The 16011-nt window shown below is 39.4% G+C and overlaps 1 protein-coding gene across 5 annotated transcripts in view; it reads left to right on the top strand.

Moving 5' to 3' along the window:
- Positions 1-13503, top strand: part of phkb (phosphorylase kinase, beta) — a 238112-nt gene extending 224609 nt beyond the window's left edge. For all 5 annotated transcript variants that reach the window (XM_048546675.2, XM_048546671.2, XM_048546672.2 and 2 more), the window contains 4 exons: positions 309-438; positions 1338-1445; positions 6985-7125; positions 13048-13503. In XM_048546675.2, coding sequence (XP_048402632.1) covers positions 309-438; positions 1338-1445; positions 6985-7125; positions 13048-13182 — 514 coding nt within the window. In that variant the 3' untranslated portion in view covers positions 13183-13503. The remainder of the gene's footprint in view (positions 1-308; positions 439-1337; positions 1446-6984; positions 7126-13047) is intronic.
- Positions 13504-16011: the final 2508 nt, after the last annotated feature.

Genomic DNA, 16011 nt, shown 5'->3' with positions numbered 1-16011 from the left:
GGGGTAGGGGAGAAATGAGATTACTGACCGTTATGAACACAGTAGCCTGGTGTTCAATGGTGGGGTTGTGGTCCAGAGAGAGATAGGAGGAGACCACATTTAGATAGCATGTTACAGAATTTCAATTGGACATTCTTATTTTATTTGGAATTTCATTGATCAAATTCCAACAGTTCCTTTGCACCATGTCAAAATGGTCACGTTTACATGTAATAATTGTGTACATTTCGTTGATAGCAAATTTTGTTTTCATCTTCCTAATTCTTTAAAAATGCAGAATGAGGAGACATTTTTTTCTTTCCCTTCAGGTCATGGAAAAACAGGCGTCATCTTGATGGCTCCTTGAATCGTACTCCCAAGGGGTTCTATGACAGAGTATGGCAGATTCTGGAGAGGACTCCTGAAGGCATCATAGTGACTGGAAAACATCTGCCCCAAGTATTTAAATCATACGACAGTATCCTCTAGCATTTTCATTTTATAGCCAAACCTTCAGCAAAGCTCTACATCCATGTTCATGCAAACATTGCCCTGTAATTGATCAAAAAGTGATTCTGAAATAGCCTATACACTCCCATAGCAATCTGCACACTGCAAGTTTGTTTTCTCCCAGTGTCAAATGTTGCAATGGCGCAATAACTTGGAACGTGTTCTGTAACTTAGTGCTATGATTTCCATCTCATTGGAGCACATGCCTCATAGTAAGGAGAATGCATTTTAGTTTTTTCACTTCTGGGGATAAATCTCAAAGTGCTCCAGGTGATTGATGAAACGGGCAGATGAGCTGCATATCTGATTTTCTCCCCAGCTGCAAGATGGACCCTGAGGCACTGGTGTAATGCGAGGACAGCTATCTTATTGTGGTTTTTTTAGTAAACATAATTCTGGTGGCTAGTATGCAAAGTCAGTATTTTTGAAGAATCATTATAACTATCACTCTAGTAATTAACTGATCATCTTGACAACTAATATCTAGTAATTAACTGATAAATTGCTTGCTTTCATTCTGACTTTTTTTTGGTAAACTGACATTTAACTGTTTTCTAAACTTATTTAGTCTTCATACTTTTTGTGGATGTTAGGGCACACATTCTCACAATACTGCTTTATAAGAAAAGGAATAAAATGTTCGTGGTAATCATCAGATTTCCAGATGTAACTAAAATAATAGTATTGAGCATCTAATAGTGTGGTAACCTCAGAGTTTTAGTCACTTTATAAAATCATACTTAGTAACCTTTTAAGCAAGAAACAAAGGCTTACAAGTGAATGAAGATCTATATTGCTTTTCTTCAGCAAACATTCTGCCTAATATAAACTCATATTTGTTTCTGCAGCAGCCAACTTTATCAGACATGACCATGTATGAGATGAACTTTTCACTCCTTGTAGAAGACACTTTACAAGACATTGTCCAGCCTGAATATCGACAGATCATTGTTGAGGTGCTGATAAACATCCTATTTTAAGCTCATCCTAAATCTTCATAATTTTCAAATTCAAGCATAGTGTATACTGTAGCAAGCCTGAATGTGTTATGTAAATATACAAAGCAAATTCCTGCTAATCAAACGAACAAATAGGTCTGCACTTTAAGGAACAGTCATGGGCAAGAAGGCAAATGCGTGGACCCATAAGGTGTGGGTAAAATATAAACAGAAAGTACAGAAGAAACTCAGCAAGTCTGACAGTAGGTGTGAAGAGAGAAACAAAGTTCACATATGAGTCCAATTTGACAGGCATACTGGTCTCAAAACATTAACTACGTTACTGTCTTCACAGATGCTGCCAGACCTGCTGAGGTTCTCCAGCATGTTCTGTTTTAATTTTGGATCCCTAGCATCCAGAATATTTTGTTTTCATTTTACCGCCAATCAGCATACCCACGCCTATCTGAATTTCATAAGTAATGGGAACATGCAGGTGGGCCACCAACACGTAGTCCTGTTGAGGCCCCTTGAATGGTAATTAATGTATGACATTCTCGAGATGGACAGTGGGCCTGCCTTGTACTGTTTAAAGGGCCATCACCTGAATAATTAAAGCCGGGCAAGCCAGTTACATTGGGATGTATGGAGTTCTCCTCCACCGTATGATCCATCCCGTAGTGTTCGGGTGTCGAGGATACAGCAGTCATTACTTTCTGTGAGAATGATTTCATGCTGTATATTGTGGCAAAGCTGCATATATTATATAATCACAGGGACAAATATTTCACTGGCCAGATAGTCACTGTTCCAGCATCGATTGGAGTTATGCATAGCTACTCACGAAAAGTTAGACTATTAAATATATGGTTTAATTCATGAGTAACTAGTCAACTGACCTCATACTTAGCTAAACCCCAAGCTCCTAACAATTCCAAACACTGACCAAGTGCTCCCTAGACACCCAAAATCCTCCATTTTGGACTTGATACCCCCTCCCAGGACCTGACAACATTTGACCCAATCCCCGAACACCTCCTTACCACTACCACAAGAACGAATCCTACCTCCCACCCCGCCCATAAACATTGCACACAAATGAACCCCCCCATGCCTCCCACAATGACTGACCCAATCCAACACCTATCCACCTGGACCCCTCTGCCTCTCCGATTGGACTCAAAATGATGCTCCCTCCCATCTCCCCATCAGACCTGATGTAACGTTCCCACTGCTGGAACCACACCCCATCCAGACCCGATTGACTTTCCCACCCCCAGCGGATTCAATTTCCCCAGCATACTACATTCTTTCCTAAATGCTTAACCACCACAATGCACCTTGTCCTCACCGCCCCCCCCCCCCCCCCATCCTATCTATCCTATCCACCCCTCCCCAGTTGGCACCCTCTTATCTCACGCCCAACACCCGTACCCATTTGACACCCAAACTTTCCAGCACCCTTACATTTACCTTATGTGCTCCCTTTTTGACAGCAGCTGTCAACGTAGCTGTCAGGGCCTGTAAATTTCAGATTATGGCAGCTAACTGCTGAGAAAAGGGGCATGGTTTGCCTTCCTCTGAGACTTCTATAGTACAAACTGACTGTCAGAAAGGAATTACGTCTCCTCATTTCTGAGGGATACCTAAGTGGAATCTGCTCTAAGAAATGCAGAGATCTCTTCTATCTTTCAAAAAAAGGGCCAGAAAATCTAGCCTCGTTGAATGAGGATAGACTGAAGGAGGCCCACTGTGCCTTTCCCAGTCTGTGGGAGAACTATACAATTAATTACATTCCCTGCGCTCTTCCTGTTGTGTTTTAATTCTATGCCTTTCAAATCCAGTGTTCTTGAATGTTAATCTTGAATCTTACCTCAACACATTTCACATGTTCCAGATCACAACTGCTTATATTTTAAAAGAATTCTGTTGGCTCTGGTTCTTTTGCTATTCATCTGTGATTGTGCCCTCTAGTTACTATCTCTCCACCACTGGAATAGTTACAAGCTCTCAAATCAGGAGCAGGAGTAGACCATTTAGCCCCGTGAACCTGCTGTGCCATTATCTAAGATCATGGCTGAATATAACGTTAAATTCACATCCCTACTTACAATCTTTTTAGCCCCTTCCTATACAAAAATCTGTCTACTTCTGCTTTAAAAAGATTTAAGGACTCGTGTTTCTGCCAACATTTCAGGAAGAGTGCTCCAAAGACTCTCAATGCTCTAAGATAATACCTTTCACCTAATCTCTCTTTCAAACAGAGAACCTTGATTTTTAAACGGTGACTTCTAATTTTAAATTTTCCCATAGGATAAAACATCCTTTCCACAATACCCTGTCCAGATACCTCAGAATTTTTTATGTTTCAATCAAGTCGTCTCCAGCAGATACATTCTAGCTTGTTCAACCTCTTCTCTTAAGCCAATCCACCCATACATGCTAGTAGTCAAGTAAACCTTCTCTGAACTGCACCTAGTGCATTACCATTCTTCTTTAAATAAGGTAACCAATATTGCGTGCAGTTGTCCAGATACAGTCTCACTATTACCCTGAAAAGCTGATGCATAACATCCCTACTTCTGTATTTAAATCTCAACATGATTGATAACATTGTGTTAGTTATCCTAATTATTTGGTGTACCTTCATTCTAACCTTTTGTGATTCATGCATAACGACACCAAAATATGTCTACATCTTGGAGCTCTACAATCTCTCAACAATTAGATAATATGCTTTTTCTTATTCTTCCTGCCAAAAATAGACAATTTCACATTTTCCCATATTGTACCCCATTTTGTCCATTCACTTAGCTTATTACTATTTTTTGTAACATCCTGTGTCCTTTTCACAACTTACTTTCCTACATATCTTTGTGTTGTCAGTAAATTTGGTACCTGCTGTGGCCCTTCGTTTATATAAATTGTAAATAATTGCGATCCCAGCACCAATCACAGTAGTAGATAATTCATTACATCTTGATGACCTAAAGATCAGTTTATATATCAAAGATAGTAGGAACTGCAGATGCTGGAGAATCTGAGATAACCAGGTGTAGAGCTGGATGAACACAGCAGGCCAAGCAGCATCAGAGGAGCAGGAAGGCTGACATTTCAGGCCTGGACCCTTCTTCAGAAGAAGACCCTTTTTCTAGGGTCTAGGCCTGAAACATCAGCCTTCTTGCTCCTCTGATGCTACTTAGCCTGCTGTGTTCATCCAGCTCTACACCTTGTTATCTCAGTTTATATATCAATCTGCTTCTTGTTAGCTGGCCAATGTTCTTCCCATTCCACAATCCAAGCCCCTACACCGTGAACTTTTATTTTGCACAATAATCTTTGATGTGGCACCTTACTGAGGAAATCTGAGTACAGTACGTTTACCAGATCCCTTCTATCCATGGCACAAATTTTGTTCTCAAATAACTCCCGATAAGTTGGTCAAACATGATTTTCCTTTCACAAAACTATCATTGACCCTACGTGATTACTGTGAACTTATCCAAGTGCCCTGCTGTAATCTCTTTATAATAGCTTCTAACCTTTCCCTTGTGACAATAGTTTGCTTCATTCTTTCTACTTGTTTTGTTCATCTAAGTTATTCATAATTTTGATTAACACTTATCAAATCCCCCTTACTCTAAAGAAATCAACTCCAGCTTTTTTTGGTCTGTACACATAACTGAAGTCTCATCCGTAATGTCATTCTAGTAAATCATTAATGGAGCCACTCTAATGCCTTGACGTCCTTTCTGAAGAATGCACAGAATTGAATGAAGTACTACAGTTCACCAGTGTTTTATATAAGTGTGGCATCATCTCCTTGCTTTTGTATTCCATGCCTGTATTAATGAAGCTAAGAGACCTTGTTAACAGTCTTCTTAATTTATCATTTGCAAAGATTTCTATTTTAGGGGTGACATGGTGGCTCAGTGGTTAGCACTGCTGCCTCTCAGCGCCAGGAACCCAGGTTTGATTCCACCCTTGGGCGACTGCCTGTGTGGTGTTTGCACACTCTCCCCATGTATGCGTGGGCTTCCTCTGGGTGCTCTGGTTTCCTCCCACAGTCTAGGTTAGATGGATTGGCCATAATAAATTGCCGATAGTGTTCAGGGATGTGTTGTAGGGGGATGGGTCTGGGTGGGATGCTCTGAGCGTTGATGTGACTTGTTGGGCTGAAGGGCATGTTTCCACACTGTAGGGAATCTATGATTTAATGCTTCCCAGGAGTCTTTTTTCCTACACACACACCTTTGCCTCCAATTAACAATTCACTGTTTAATTTATACTGTATCACGATTCACAAATTGCTCTCTAGCAGTTGGATTGTTCTTTGAAGGAGCTGACGCATACTTGATGGACAGACTGACGTCTGTCTTTGTTGCACTATTCTGTAATTGCATAATCACCGTGATAAAAGACTAGAAGGAATAATAAAAGTCATAACACAAGAATTATTTTAAAATTATTTTCTAGTGATAAAAGAATAGATGGAATAATATAAGTCAGAACACAAGAATCTTTTAGAACGTATTTTCTATCAGTTAGATAGAACCAAGGAATATGTGAAGCAAAAAGAAGTAATGGCGTCAAAATGTTAAACCCATTAGTGCACCATAAGATTAATAACAAGATTGTTACTGTTGGGCATAATTTCTGCTATTTATCATTTTAACTAATTCACAGACTCATTGGTCCAATGACATTTAAACCATCTCCTTAGAAATGTGATATAAATGGCTTTTTCCTAATTTCAAAACTTGCCTTGTTTCAGGGAAATCACAAGAGTAACTTATCCTTTACTGAAATAACTGCAAAGGGCTTGTGTATAGTACCTTGACTGTAATACTTGAACAAAGTTAACCCATTTGCTGCTTATGAATTTTTCTTTCCAGAAATTAACATCTTAAGTCAACATGGCCCATATTTTTTAAATGTTTTATTTTGTTAAAACTTGTTTGAATCATATTTACTTCATGATTGCTTTTTCTAGTTTCTCAGTGATTTTGACCAGTTAAAGTTACATTCTTAAAGCTAAGGTTATATTTTAAAACATTATATTTGCAACAAAATGATTTATTGCTGGTATTCTTACTTCTGATTGAAGTCAGGCATTGACCAGAATGCCAGCTCTTAATATTTTATTGATATCCTGCTGGACTACCTTGCATAAAAAGGTGTTTCGTGGTGCCCCTTCCCTTAGCGCAATAGCCCAGGTTGCAATCCACCTAGAACTCTGAAGATGAAGTGGTAAGGAAAGCGTTGGGAAATCACCTCAGTTACTCTTCCTTTAAAAAGTCATTTGAAAATCTCACGTGAAAGACATGGTGAGTGCCTGCCTTAGAGAAGAATACAATAGTCAGGTTGTGAAACTTACCAATGATGTTTATTGCAAACTTGTACATTAAACCTTCCCTCTTATTTTATCATCTCCCTGTGATGAAAATCTGTTTATATACTTCGTGTTGGAGTAACCTTTTGGAAAAATAGCTTAAATGTATGAATTAATTTAACATCATGTATTGCAAACTACATATTTGGTTTTTTTTTATTGCAGCTACTTATGGTTGTTTCTGTTGTGTTGGAACGCAACCCTGAGCTAGAATTCCAAGGTGAAGTAAATTTAGACAAACTGGTGAAAGAGGCTTTTGATGAATTTAAGAGAGACAAAAGTAGACTGGAGCAAGTTGAGGTTAAGGTAAGTAAAGTTATTCTCATGTGTAGATATTATGGCCTGGAAATTCTATTCAATTGGTCAGTTTCTTTCAGTGCAGTTAGTCTGAAATCAGCTTGACTGATGCAAAAATTTGCAAAATTTTAAACACAAATTGTATTTGGTATAACGGTTGCCAGTATTCCCTGATTGTTTACTCTAGTTTTAAAAATATTGCGCTAATTGCAGGCTCTCACTTCACAACTAATAATGTGGACAAAACAGTTGTGTTTTAAGAACAGAAGGCCTAACCCCTTGACTCACGAGAACAGGCACAAAATAGGCCTACTCCCAAGTTTAAATTAAAATAATGAAAAAGCCAATAATCTCAGCACCCGAAATATCACACTGACACTGGTTAAAATAGATGTACCATGTATTTAGATACTTCAAAGAGTCCAAAAGTCACATCACCTTATGAAGTAACAAATTGGGAGCAGAAAAATGCCATTCAGCCCTTCATACCTGGTCTACAATTCATTAGGAGCATATGGCTGATATGTTTGTGATCCAAGGACCGTATTTCTATCAATCCAGTAACCTCAAATGCTTGTTAGACAAATAAATCAATCTACACCTGCCTTAAAGATATTTAATGAACTGACCTCCACCACTTTTCTGAAGCAATGAGTTCCAAAGTTGCGTAATCTTTTAAAAATAAAAATTTTCCCCTCATCTTTGTTTTAAAAGGGATGATTGCTGATTTTAAAATAATGCTCCTAGATCTGGACTCAACATCCTTTCCATGTCCACCTTGCCAAGACCATTCAGGATATTATAGGTGTCAACCACATCAACCCTCGCTTTTCTGAACTGTAGTGATAACAAGCCCAGCCTGTCCAATCCATCTTCAAAACATAATCTGCTCATTCTGGGTATCAATCTAATAAATCCCCTCTGAACCACCTCCAGAATATTTATATCCTTCCATAAGCAAGGAAACAAAACTAACAAGGCTAAACAGAATTTCCCTTTCACAAAACCATGCTAATTCTTCCCAATTACTTCCTGCCCATAACCATTGACCAAATAAAAGGACCGTGTCCTGAGGGGTGTGGCTGCCATCTAGAATAAAATGTCCCAGGTAACTTTCCCTTTTGCTGATATGGCCACTGTATGTACAGCTCAGCATGCAAAGCAAGGTTTTTTTTGTTGTTTAACCTATTTTTCGAACTAACCTGTTCAGAGATGTTATTACACACCTCTGGAGTAGATGAGATTTGAACCTGGGCATCCCCACAGCAACCAACTCTGAGCTGAAGTTCCTGCGGCTGTAAGCACTTAGTGCAGATCAGTTTGCTGAGTCACTCCAGCATCCAGGAGCTCCCATACTCTCAGCACCACAACTGCCCTGTCATCTCCAATATGTGTTAATTAACTAGTAATCACCAAATTAATTCATGTGTAATTAATGCAGTTGATACTCCCAAAATACTTTAGCACTGCTAGTAAACTTTATAATATTGATTAAACAATGTAATACTCACAATACTGATAAAACTTACAGTTTGGAACAATGCCAGTTACTGATTTACCTGTTCCTCCTTTCACACAAGATTGGAATTCAAGAATGGAAGCTGATGAAAGGTAACAGAGAGGAAAAATAACCTCCTCCTCATTCTTTACCAAACTCTCCACTCAGGACACTACTTATTGCAGTAAATCCTATTCAGATCGTCTCCTTCTCTCATGCACTGAATTCTGCTATGAACCAAGTTCCTACATCTCCTTACTTGTCTCATTTGGGCAAAAGCCCCCTCACACTGACTATACTCTTTATTGAACGTAATATTGGTGTTCTTGTTTCCACACAAATCATTTGCTATGTAAAGCAATTGTCATACTGTTTAGAATGTTTAATATTCCCATCTGCATTCCAGTTATAGTTTCCATGAATCTTAATTTCCATTTCCAACTCCATGCAACCTGAAAATGTAACAGGTATTGCTACTTTAAGCACTTTAATTGAAGTTGAAAGAGGCTGTCATCAGCATCTGGAGAAGGTTGTTTGCAGTTTAGATTGATTCCCACAGATTGCCCAGATATTTCACTGTTTCTGGTGGCTATGCTCATTTGTTTAGCATAGTGCAAGTTTCATACAGCCAAGTTTCAATCTGATACTTCAAGTTACAGGGAACACACGCATCATAAACTTATAGCTTGGACCTAAAAATTAGCCTAATGTTATTGCATGCACTTTTCTTCAGTCAATCAGGTTCGAAGTTGCTTTTCCTACATATGCTTGGAGTTCTTTATCAAATGACAGATGGTTACCATTGCCTGAAAGAAGCAGAATTTGGTAACTACTTCCAATGGGGCATTATTTAGTCTGATAAGGAACCGAGTGACACTCTGCCCAATGACCACAGTTTTTTTTTTCATTGTCATTGGGGAAAATAAGCTTCTGAAATTGGAGAAATAAAACATGAGTCATTGTAGTGGAGTTCCCATGTGAGTTACCAAGGCAGCGTCATCTGTATAGAGACGATTTCTGTTCCAAGTTGGTCTGTATTTTTGTCGTCACTTTCAGTGTGGAGAGATTGTAGAGCTTGTTGGCTTATCAGGAATGCAGGTAGATTCCTTCCTTGGTGATAGGTAGTGTTTTCTATGAGCTGCACATACACTCTGAGGTATCTCCGAGGTTCTGCACTAGCTAATATGTTGACTTCTGGATTCAAAGGTCACTGCTGTTCTCAAGTCTTGGAGGTCTATGCACCAGAAATAAAATTGGAGTGAGTATTGGTTACAGAGAAGACAAGATCAGGAGCATGGAAAAGGAAGCAGGGGCTCAGGCACAGCTGTGTTTCACTCACTATTTGCCCTGAAACTGTCAGAGTTGATGGCATCAGACTGCATATAATAGTGCTTGTTGTGATAGAGGGAACTGATGAGAGTCAGGAGCTTTGTTAGGCAGATATTTTTTACCCAAAATCTTGAAGAGTCCTGTCCTATTGATGTACTGAATGCTTTTGTACAATCTACCCACAGAAACTGAGAAAATATATCCCACTCCCTCTACTTCTGTTGTTGCTCATGTATGGAAAAGATCGTGACCACTACAGATCTGCCAGCATGGAAACTATACTGTGCTTTTGAATACATTCAGACTGTAGTAGATGGGGTTTTCTAAGTATTACCTCAGCAAAGACCTTCCCTATGACAATTAGTGACTTGCTTTTAGAGTGATTGCAGTCTCCTCTGCCCCTTTTGTTTTTGTATAAATTTATGATTTTTTTTGTCATGCCATACCATGTGTTTTGCCACATTTTTGTGGTTAAAAATAGTGCTACAATTAGTGGTGCGAAAATTGGTATACTTTTCAACCGAGGAGATCAAATCTCCCTAGCTGCGACCTCTTGTCCTTGAGCAGTTTGGCTGTACTTTGGTCCTTTTTGGGTACGGTTCTGTTTACTAAGCTCAAATGATGAGGTGCCTTTGATAACTCTTGATAGAAAGCTGCAGAGGAGCATCAAACACATCTGGGCAATCTCTGTCTCATGGGAAAACAGCTCACAATACTGCTCAGCCGCAGACATAAGGAGCAGAGCCGTAGCAAATTCTCCTTGCACAGGAATGCTTCGGTTTATCAGTTGTCTGGTGGTAGACGCTGATGATGCAACAGCTTGGAATTCCTGGAAACAAGGTATCAATTTCCAGAAGTTGGGATATGACTTGCACCATGAAGCAAAACAAACCGTTTGTGTCCACAGTATGAAACCATGGAAGTTATAGGCTAATAGAAAATGGGTACAAAGGTGTAGCTCTCTTTGCCCATCTTGTGCCTGTGGCCTTGGCACTCAGGAGTAAATTGTAACTCCAGTTTACCGTTTTCAACACAATATTCTGACTTTTGCTTGAGGGAAATGGTCTATTTGCTTATTTCTCCATCTCTCCCCTCCGACCCAAATGAAAGTTTGAACACATGGAGCCCTGCAGTTAGAAAGAGGGTATCATTTTAAAGGTGCCACCTACTTCTGTAGCTCTTATATTTGTTGCTAATATTCCCATCTTTAGTTGATTTGCATCTCAAAAACATCATAAAGCAGTTTGTATTTGGTCTTGATTTCAGCTATGACGCATAAAATGTAGTGTGATACTGAAGTGGACAGTGTTCCTTTCATCTGACTGTATTAAACAGTGTTGTTTTGTATTCTGCCCAACAAAGCCTATTCCAACATTGGGAAGAAGAATTAGCTATATACATTTTGTTGTTGAATATTAGCAAACTTGGAGCCAGCCAACAACCATGTGGAAATCATTGATATCATAGATGCAAGATCTCAGCAGATACCAATCTCTGGTCATGAGAAGAGGAATTCCTGAAACTTAGAAGGTTGCCAATTTTGATGCAAAGCTCTTCTTCTTGAGTTCTCATCCCAAAAGCAAGTTTGACTCAGCATGATGTTGTCCACAATGGCTAGGCAAAGAGACAGGTCTCCACCCCTGCTGGAACAGAGATCAAACTCATGCTACTGGCACCAATCTGATCTACACCAGTAGTCCAGCTAACTAAGCTGCCAAGGAGTAATAGTTGCCATGGCAACATAAACTTCTACATGCATGTTATAGTTTGGATAGTGATGACCAAGTTTCCAATTTCTTTCTACCACATTACCGACTAGGAATCTTTATCACTGTTACCATCTGATATGCATTTCTTTGGCATACGTTGGAAAGATTTACAAGTTGATACTCATGCAGTTTGGCCAAGTTGTGAATAATCCTAACCTGGCCACACAGTCTTGGAGTAGGATTTGAACTTCAAGTAGGCTTGCTATCATTGTAACACCTAAAGAGGTGTGAGAGTAAAATCTGAAAGAAAAAAATGACTAGATAGGAGTGAATGACTTAGTGAAGAAAAGGAAAAGAGATATTTAAGTACACTTTTTATTATTCAGTCTTATGATGTAGGGATCGCTAGCCAAGCCAACATTTACTACTCATTCCAAATTGACCGAGAGAGGTGATGGCGAACTGCCTTCTTGAACTACTGTAGTATTCGGGGATTGGATACATCCACAGTGCTGTTAGGAAGGGGTTTCCAGGATTTTGTCCAAAAAACAACGATATGGTTCCAAGTTGGGAATGATGTTTGCCTTGGAGTAGAACTTGCAGGTGGTGATGTTCCCATGTTTCTGCAGCTGCTGTTCTTGTATGTGGTAGTGATCTCGGGTTTGGAAGGTGCTGTTGGTGACTTCTTGGTGAATCTCTGCAATGCACCATGTCGATGATGCGCATTGCTGCTACTGTGCACTGGCACTGAAAGGAACAAATAGGAAAGGTAGTGAATGGGATGCCAAACAGGCAGGTTGTTTTGTCCTGGATGATGGCAAGCCTCTTGAGTGTTGGAGTTGCACTCGTCCTGGGTGGAGAGTATGTACTCACAATGCAGTGTAGGCTATGGTTTAAAAGAAGCATGTAAGTTCACATTGGTATGTTGAGATTTAGATTGCTAACTTGAGTCGAAGTGCGATTCTTCATTAGTTTTTGGAACTTGATTTTTTTTTGTTGATATTGATTTATTTTAGTGGTACCCACCACCTATCATGCACAATTTTATTATTGAACTTTGACATTTTACTGGTTGAGTTTTCTTTTTATTTACTATCAATTTCAAAAAAATGACATTTAGACAATTGCTGCTCGAGCTTCCACACGCATTCATGACCAGCACTGTCAATATTTTCAGGCAGTTTAAAAGCACAACAAAACTTAAGTGTAGAATATTCATTTTATGTTCTTAATCTTGACTTTAAGCTGAATAAAGTTGATTTTCATCAACCTGGCATGTAATTGGTATCTGTGGTATCGGTAACTCTCCCTCAGAAAGGTTTCCAAATGTATGTAAAAAGAAAGAAACAAGATTGGAAATTCTTAATATTTCATTCATATTCTGTCTATTTACAGGACATGACTGATTTCTACAATACACCTCCAACTGGTAAGAGAGGGACAGCCAGCTACTTGATGAAGGCTGTGATGAACACATTACTTGAGGGTGAAGTTAAATCAGGACCTGATGACCCCTGTGTGATTTGCTAAAGATAATGAGCTTCAAAAATTTATCTTTCTGAGATTTATGGTGTGATTGCTACAATCTTATTTGCTAAAATTAAAGTTATATATAATAGGTCAGTTTACTAGATTTTGGCTTCTTTGCCGCAAATGTAATACTTGATTGATAATTTCAGTCTTAGATTCACTTTGTTTACAATCTAGCAATACATAAAGGAGGTAATTTAAACTGGGTGAGACTGCTCATGTGAAAAAAGTTCTGTTTAACAAATGAAACGTTCAGTACCACTGTTCAGTGAGAGTGTCACTTTATATATAGTTTAACTCTTAATAAATATTTGGAATTTGTGTGTCAGTGTTTATGAGTTATGATTTAAATTAAATGGCATGTTTGAAAGTGAATTTAGTAAAGTTATATTTGAAAAAAAACTGCCGCATCTGTATTCTTCAGTTGTTTAATAGTAGTCCAGCAGAGAAGTTTCAAACATACTTAAATTCCAACAATAGAGATAATTCATAAATGCTATTTATATATTACAAAAATGTAAAGCATGCAGAGAGGAAAGTGGAGATTAATGGCTCTTTATTAGGTTTATTAGTTTGATTTTCAGTTCCTGTGACATGCTCTTTCACAATATGTAACCACATTGACCAGCACTTCCCCCACTCAACCATTACTATCAAGCCAGAGGAACAACCCTAGTTCAGTGCCGAGTGCAGGAGGACATGCCCAGAGAAGAACCAGGCATACCTAAAAATGCGGTGTCAGCCTGTTGAGTGACTAGTTGTGGGCCAAACAACACAAGTGATCGATGGAGTAAAGTGATCCCACAAACAATGGATCACATCTAAGCTTTGCAGTCCTGTCGCATCCTGTCGTGAATGATAGTGGGCAACTAAACAATTCACTGGAGGAGGAGGCTCCACAAATATCTCCATCCTCAATATTAGAAGAACCCAGCACATCAGTGCAAAAGATAATGCTGAAGCAGTCGCAACAATCTTCAGCCAAAAGCGCTGAGTGAGTAATCCAATTGGGCTCCTCCAGTGGTCCTAGCATCACAGTTGCCAGCTTTAAGCTAATTCAATTCTTTCCATGTCAAATCAAGAAGTGGTTGGAGGCACTGGATAATGCAAAGATTGTGGGACCTGACCACATTCTAGCAACAGTATTGCAGACCTTGCTGCTCCCCTTGCCCAACTGTTCCAATACAGTTACAACACTGACAATGTAGAAACTTACCCAGGTATGTCCTGTACATAAAAAGGCATACAGATTCAATCTGGCCAATTACCACTCCATCATTCTATTCTCAATCATCAGTAAAGTGATGGAAGATTCCATTAACAGTGCTATCAAGCAGCATATGCTTAGCAACAACCTGCTCACTAACACCCAGTTTCGGTTCCGCTCCCAAATGCTCAGTACTTGACTGTGTTACAGCTTTGGTTCAAACATGGACAGAAGAGCTGAATTCCAGAGGTGGTGAGAGTGACAGCCCTTGCCATCAAAACTGCATTTGACCCAGTGTAGCATCAAGGAGCTACACTAGCAAAACTGAAATCAGTGGGAATCCAGGAAACCTCTCCACTGGTTGGAGTCATACCTGGCACAAAGGACGATGGTTATGGCTGTTGGAGGTCAGTCATCTCAGCTCCAGGACATCTCTTCAGAAGTTATCAGGGTGGTGTCTTAGGCCCAACCATCTTCAACTATTTCATCAACAATCACCCTGCAATCATAAGGCCAGAAGTAGGGATGTTCACAAATGATTTGCGATTCCTCAGATACTGAAGCAGTCCATGTCCAAATGCAGCAATACCTATATCCAGGCTTAGTCTGACAAGTGATGGAACATTTGCACCACACAAATGCGAAGCAATGGCCATCTCTAGTAAGAGACAATCAAGCCACCGACACCTTGATATTTAATGATGTGACCATCACTGAATCCCCCCACAATCACCATCCTTGCGGTTACAATTGACCAGAAATTCAACTAGACTCACCATATAAATAAAGTGGCTACCATAGCAGATCAGAGGCTAGGAATTACTGCGGTGAGTACCTCACCTCCTGACTTCCCAAAGCCTGTCCTCCATCTACAAGGCACGAGTCAAGACTGTGATGGAAGACTCCCCCTTGCCTGGATGAGTGCAGCTCCAACAACACAGCTTGCTTGTTTGGCCCTGCATCTACAAACATACTCTTCCTTTACTATCTATACTCAGTAACAGCAGTGTGTATAATCTGCAAGACGCAGTGCAAAAATTCACCAAAGATCCTTAGGCAGCACTTCACAAACCCATGACCACCTCCATCTAGAATGACAAGAGCAGCAGATACATGGGAACATGACCACTGCAAGTTCCCCTCCAAAGCCACTCAACATCCTGACTTTGGAAATGTATTAGTGTTCCTTCATTGATGCTCTTAAAAATCCTGGAATTCCATTTTAGTTCAAGAAAGCAGTTTACCACCACTTTCTCAAGATTAACTTGAGAGAGGCAATAAATGCTGGCCAGCCAGCAATGTCTGTGACCCAAGAGTAAGTTTTCTTTTAAATTGCATGTCCGGTCACCATGGAAGCAGATGTCATTGTTATGAGAGGTGAACTGATTCTTTTACTTGTCCCAGTCCTCTAATGGTCACAATGAAATTTGAAATTTTTTAAAAATGTCATTTTGCCATTTATACTGCTCTTTCACGATATATAGATGAATATCAGAAGTAGGTCAGCTAGGTTCCTTAAGGAACTATTAAAGCATGAGTTTATTACAAACAAAACTAAGGATATAAGCATTATTAATAAAAGGTTTAAACTGTGCAAATACACACATTTACCCTGCATGAGA

Source organism: Stegostoma tigrinum, chromosome 16, assembly GCF_030684315.1.
Source record: "Stegostoma tigrinum isolate sSteTig4 chromosome 16, sSteTig4.hap1, whole genome shotgun sequence".
In the NCBI taxonomy this organism is placed as follows: Eukaryota; Metazoa; Chordata; class Chondrichthyes; order Orectolobiformes; family Stegostomatidae; genus Stegostoma; species Stegostoma tigrinum.
This window is presented reverse-complemented; position numbering and strand designations above follow the sequence as displayed.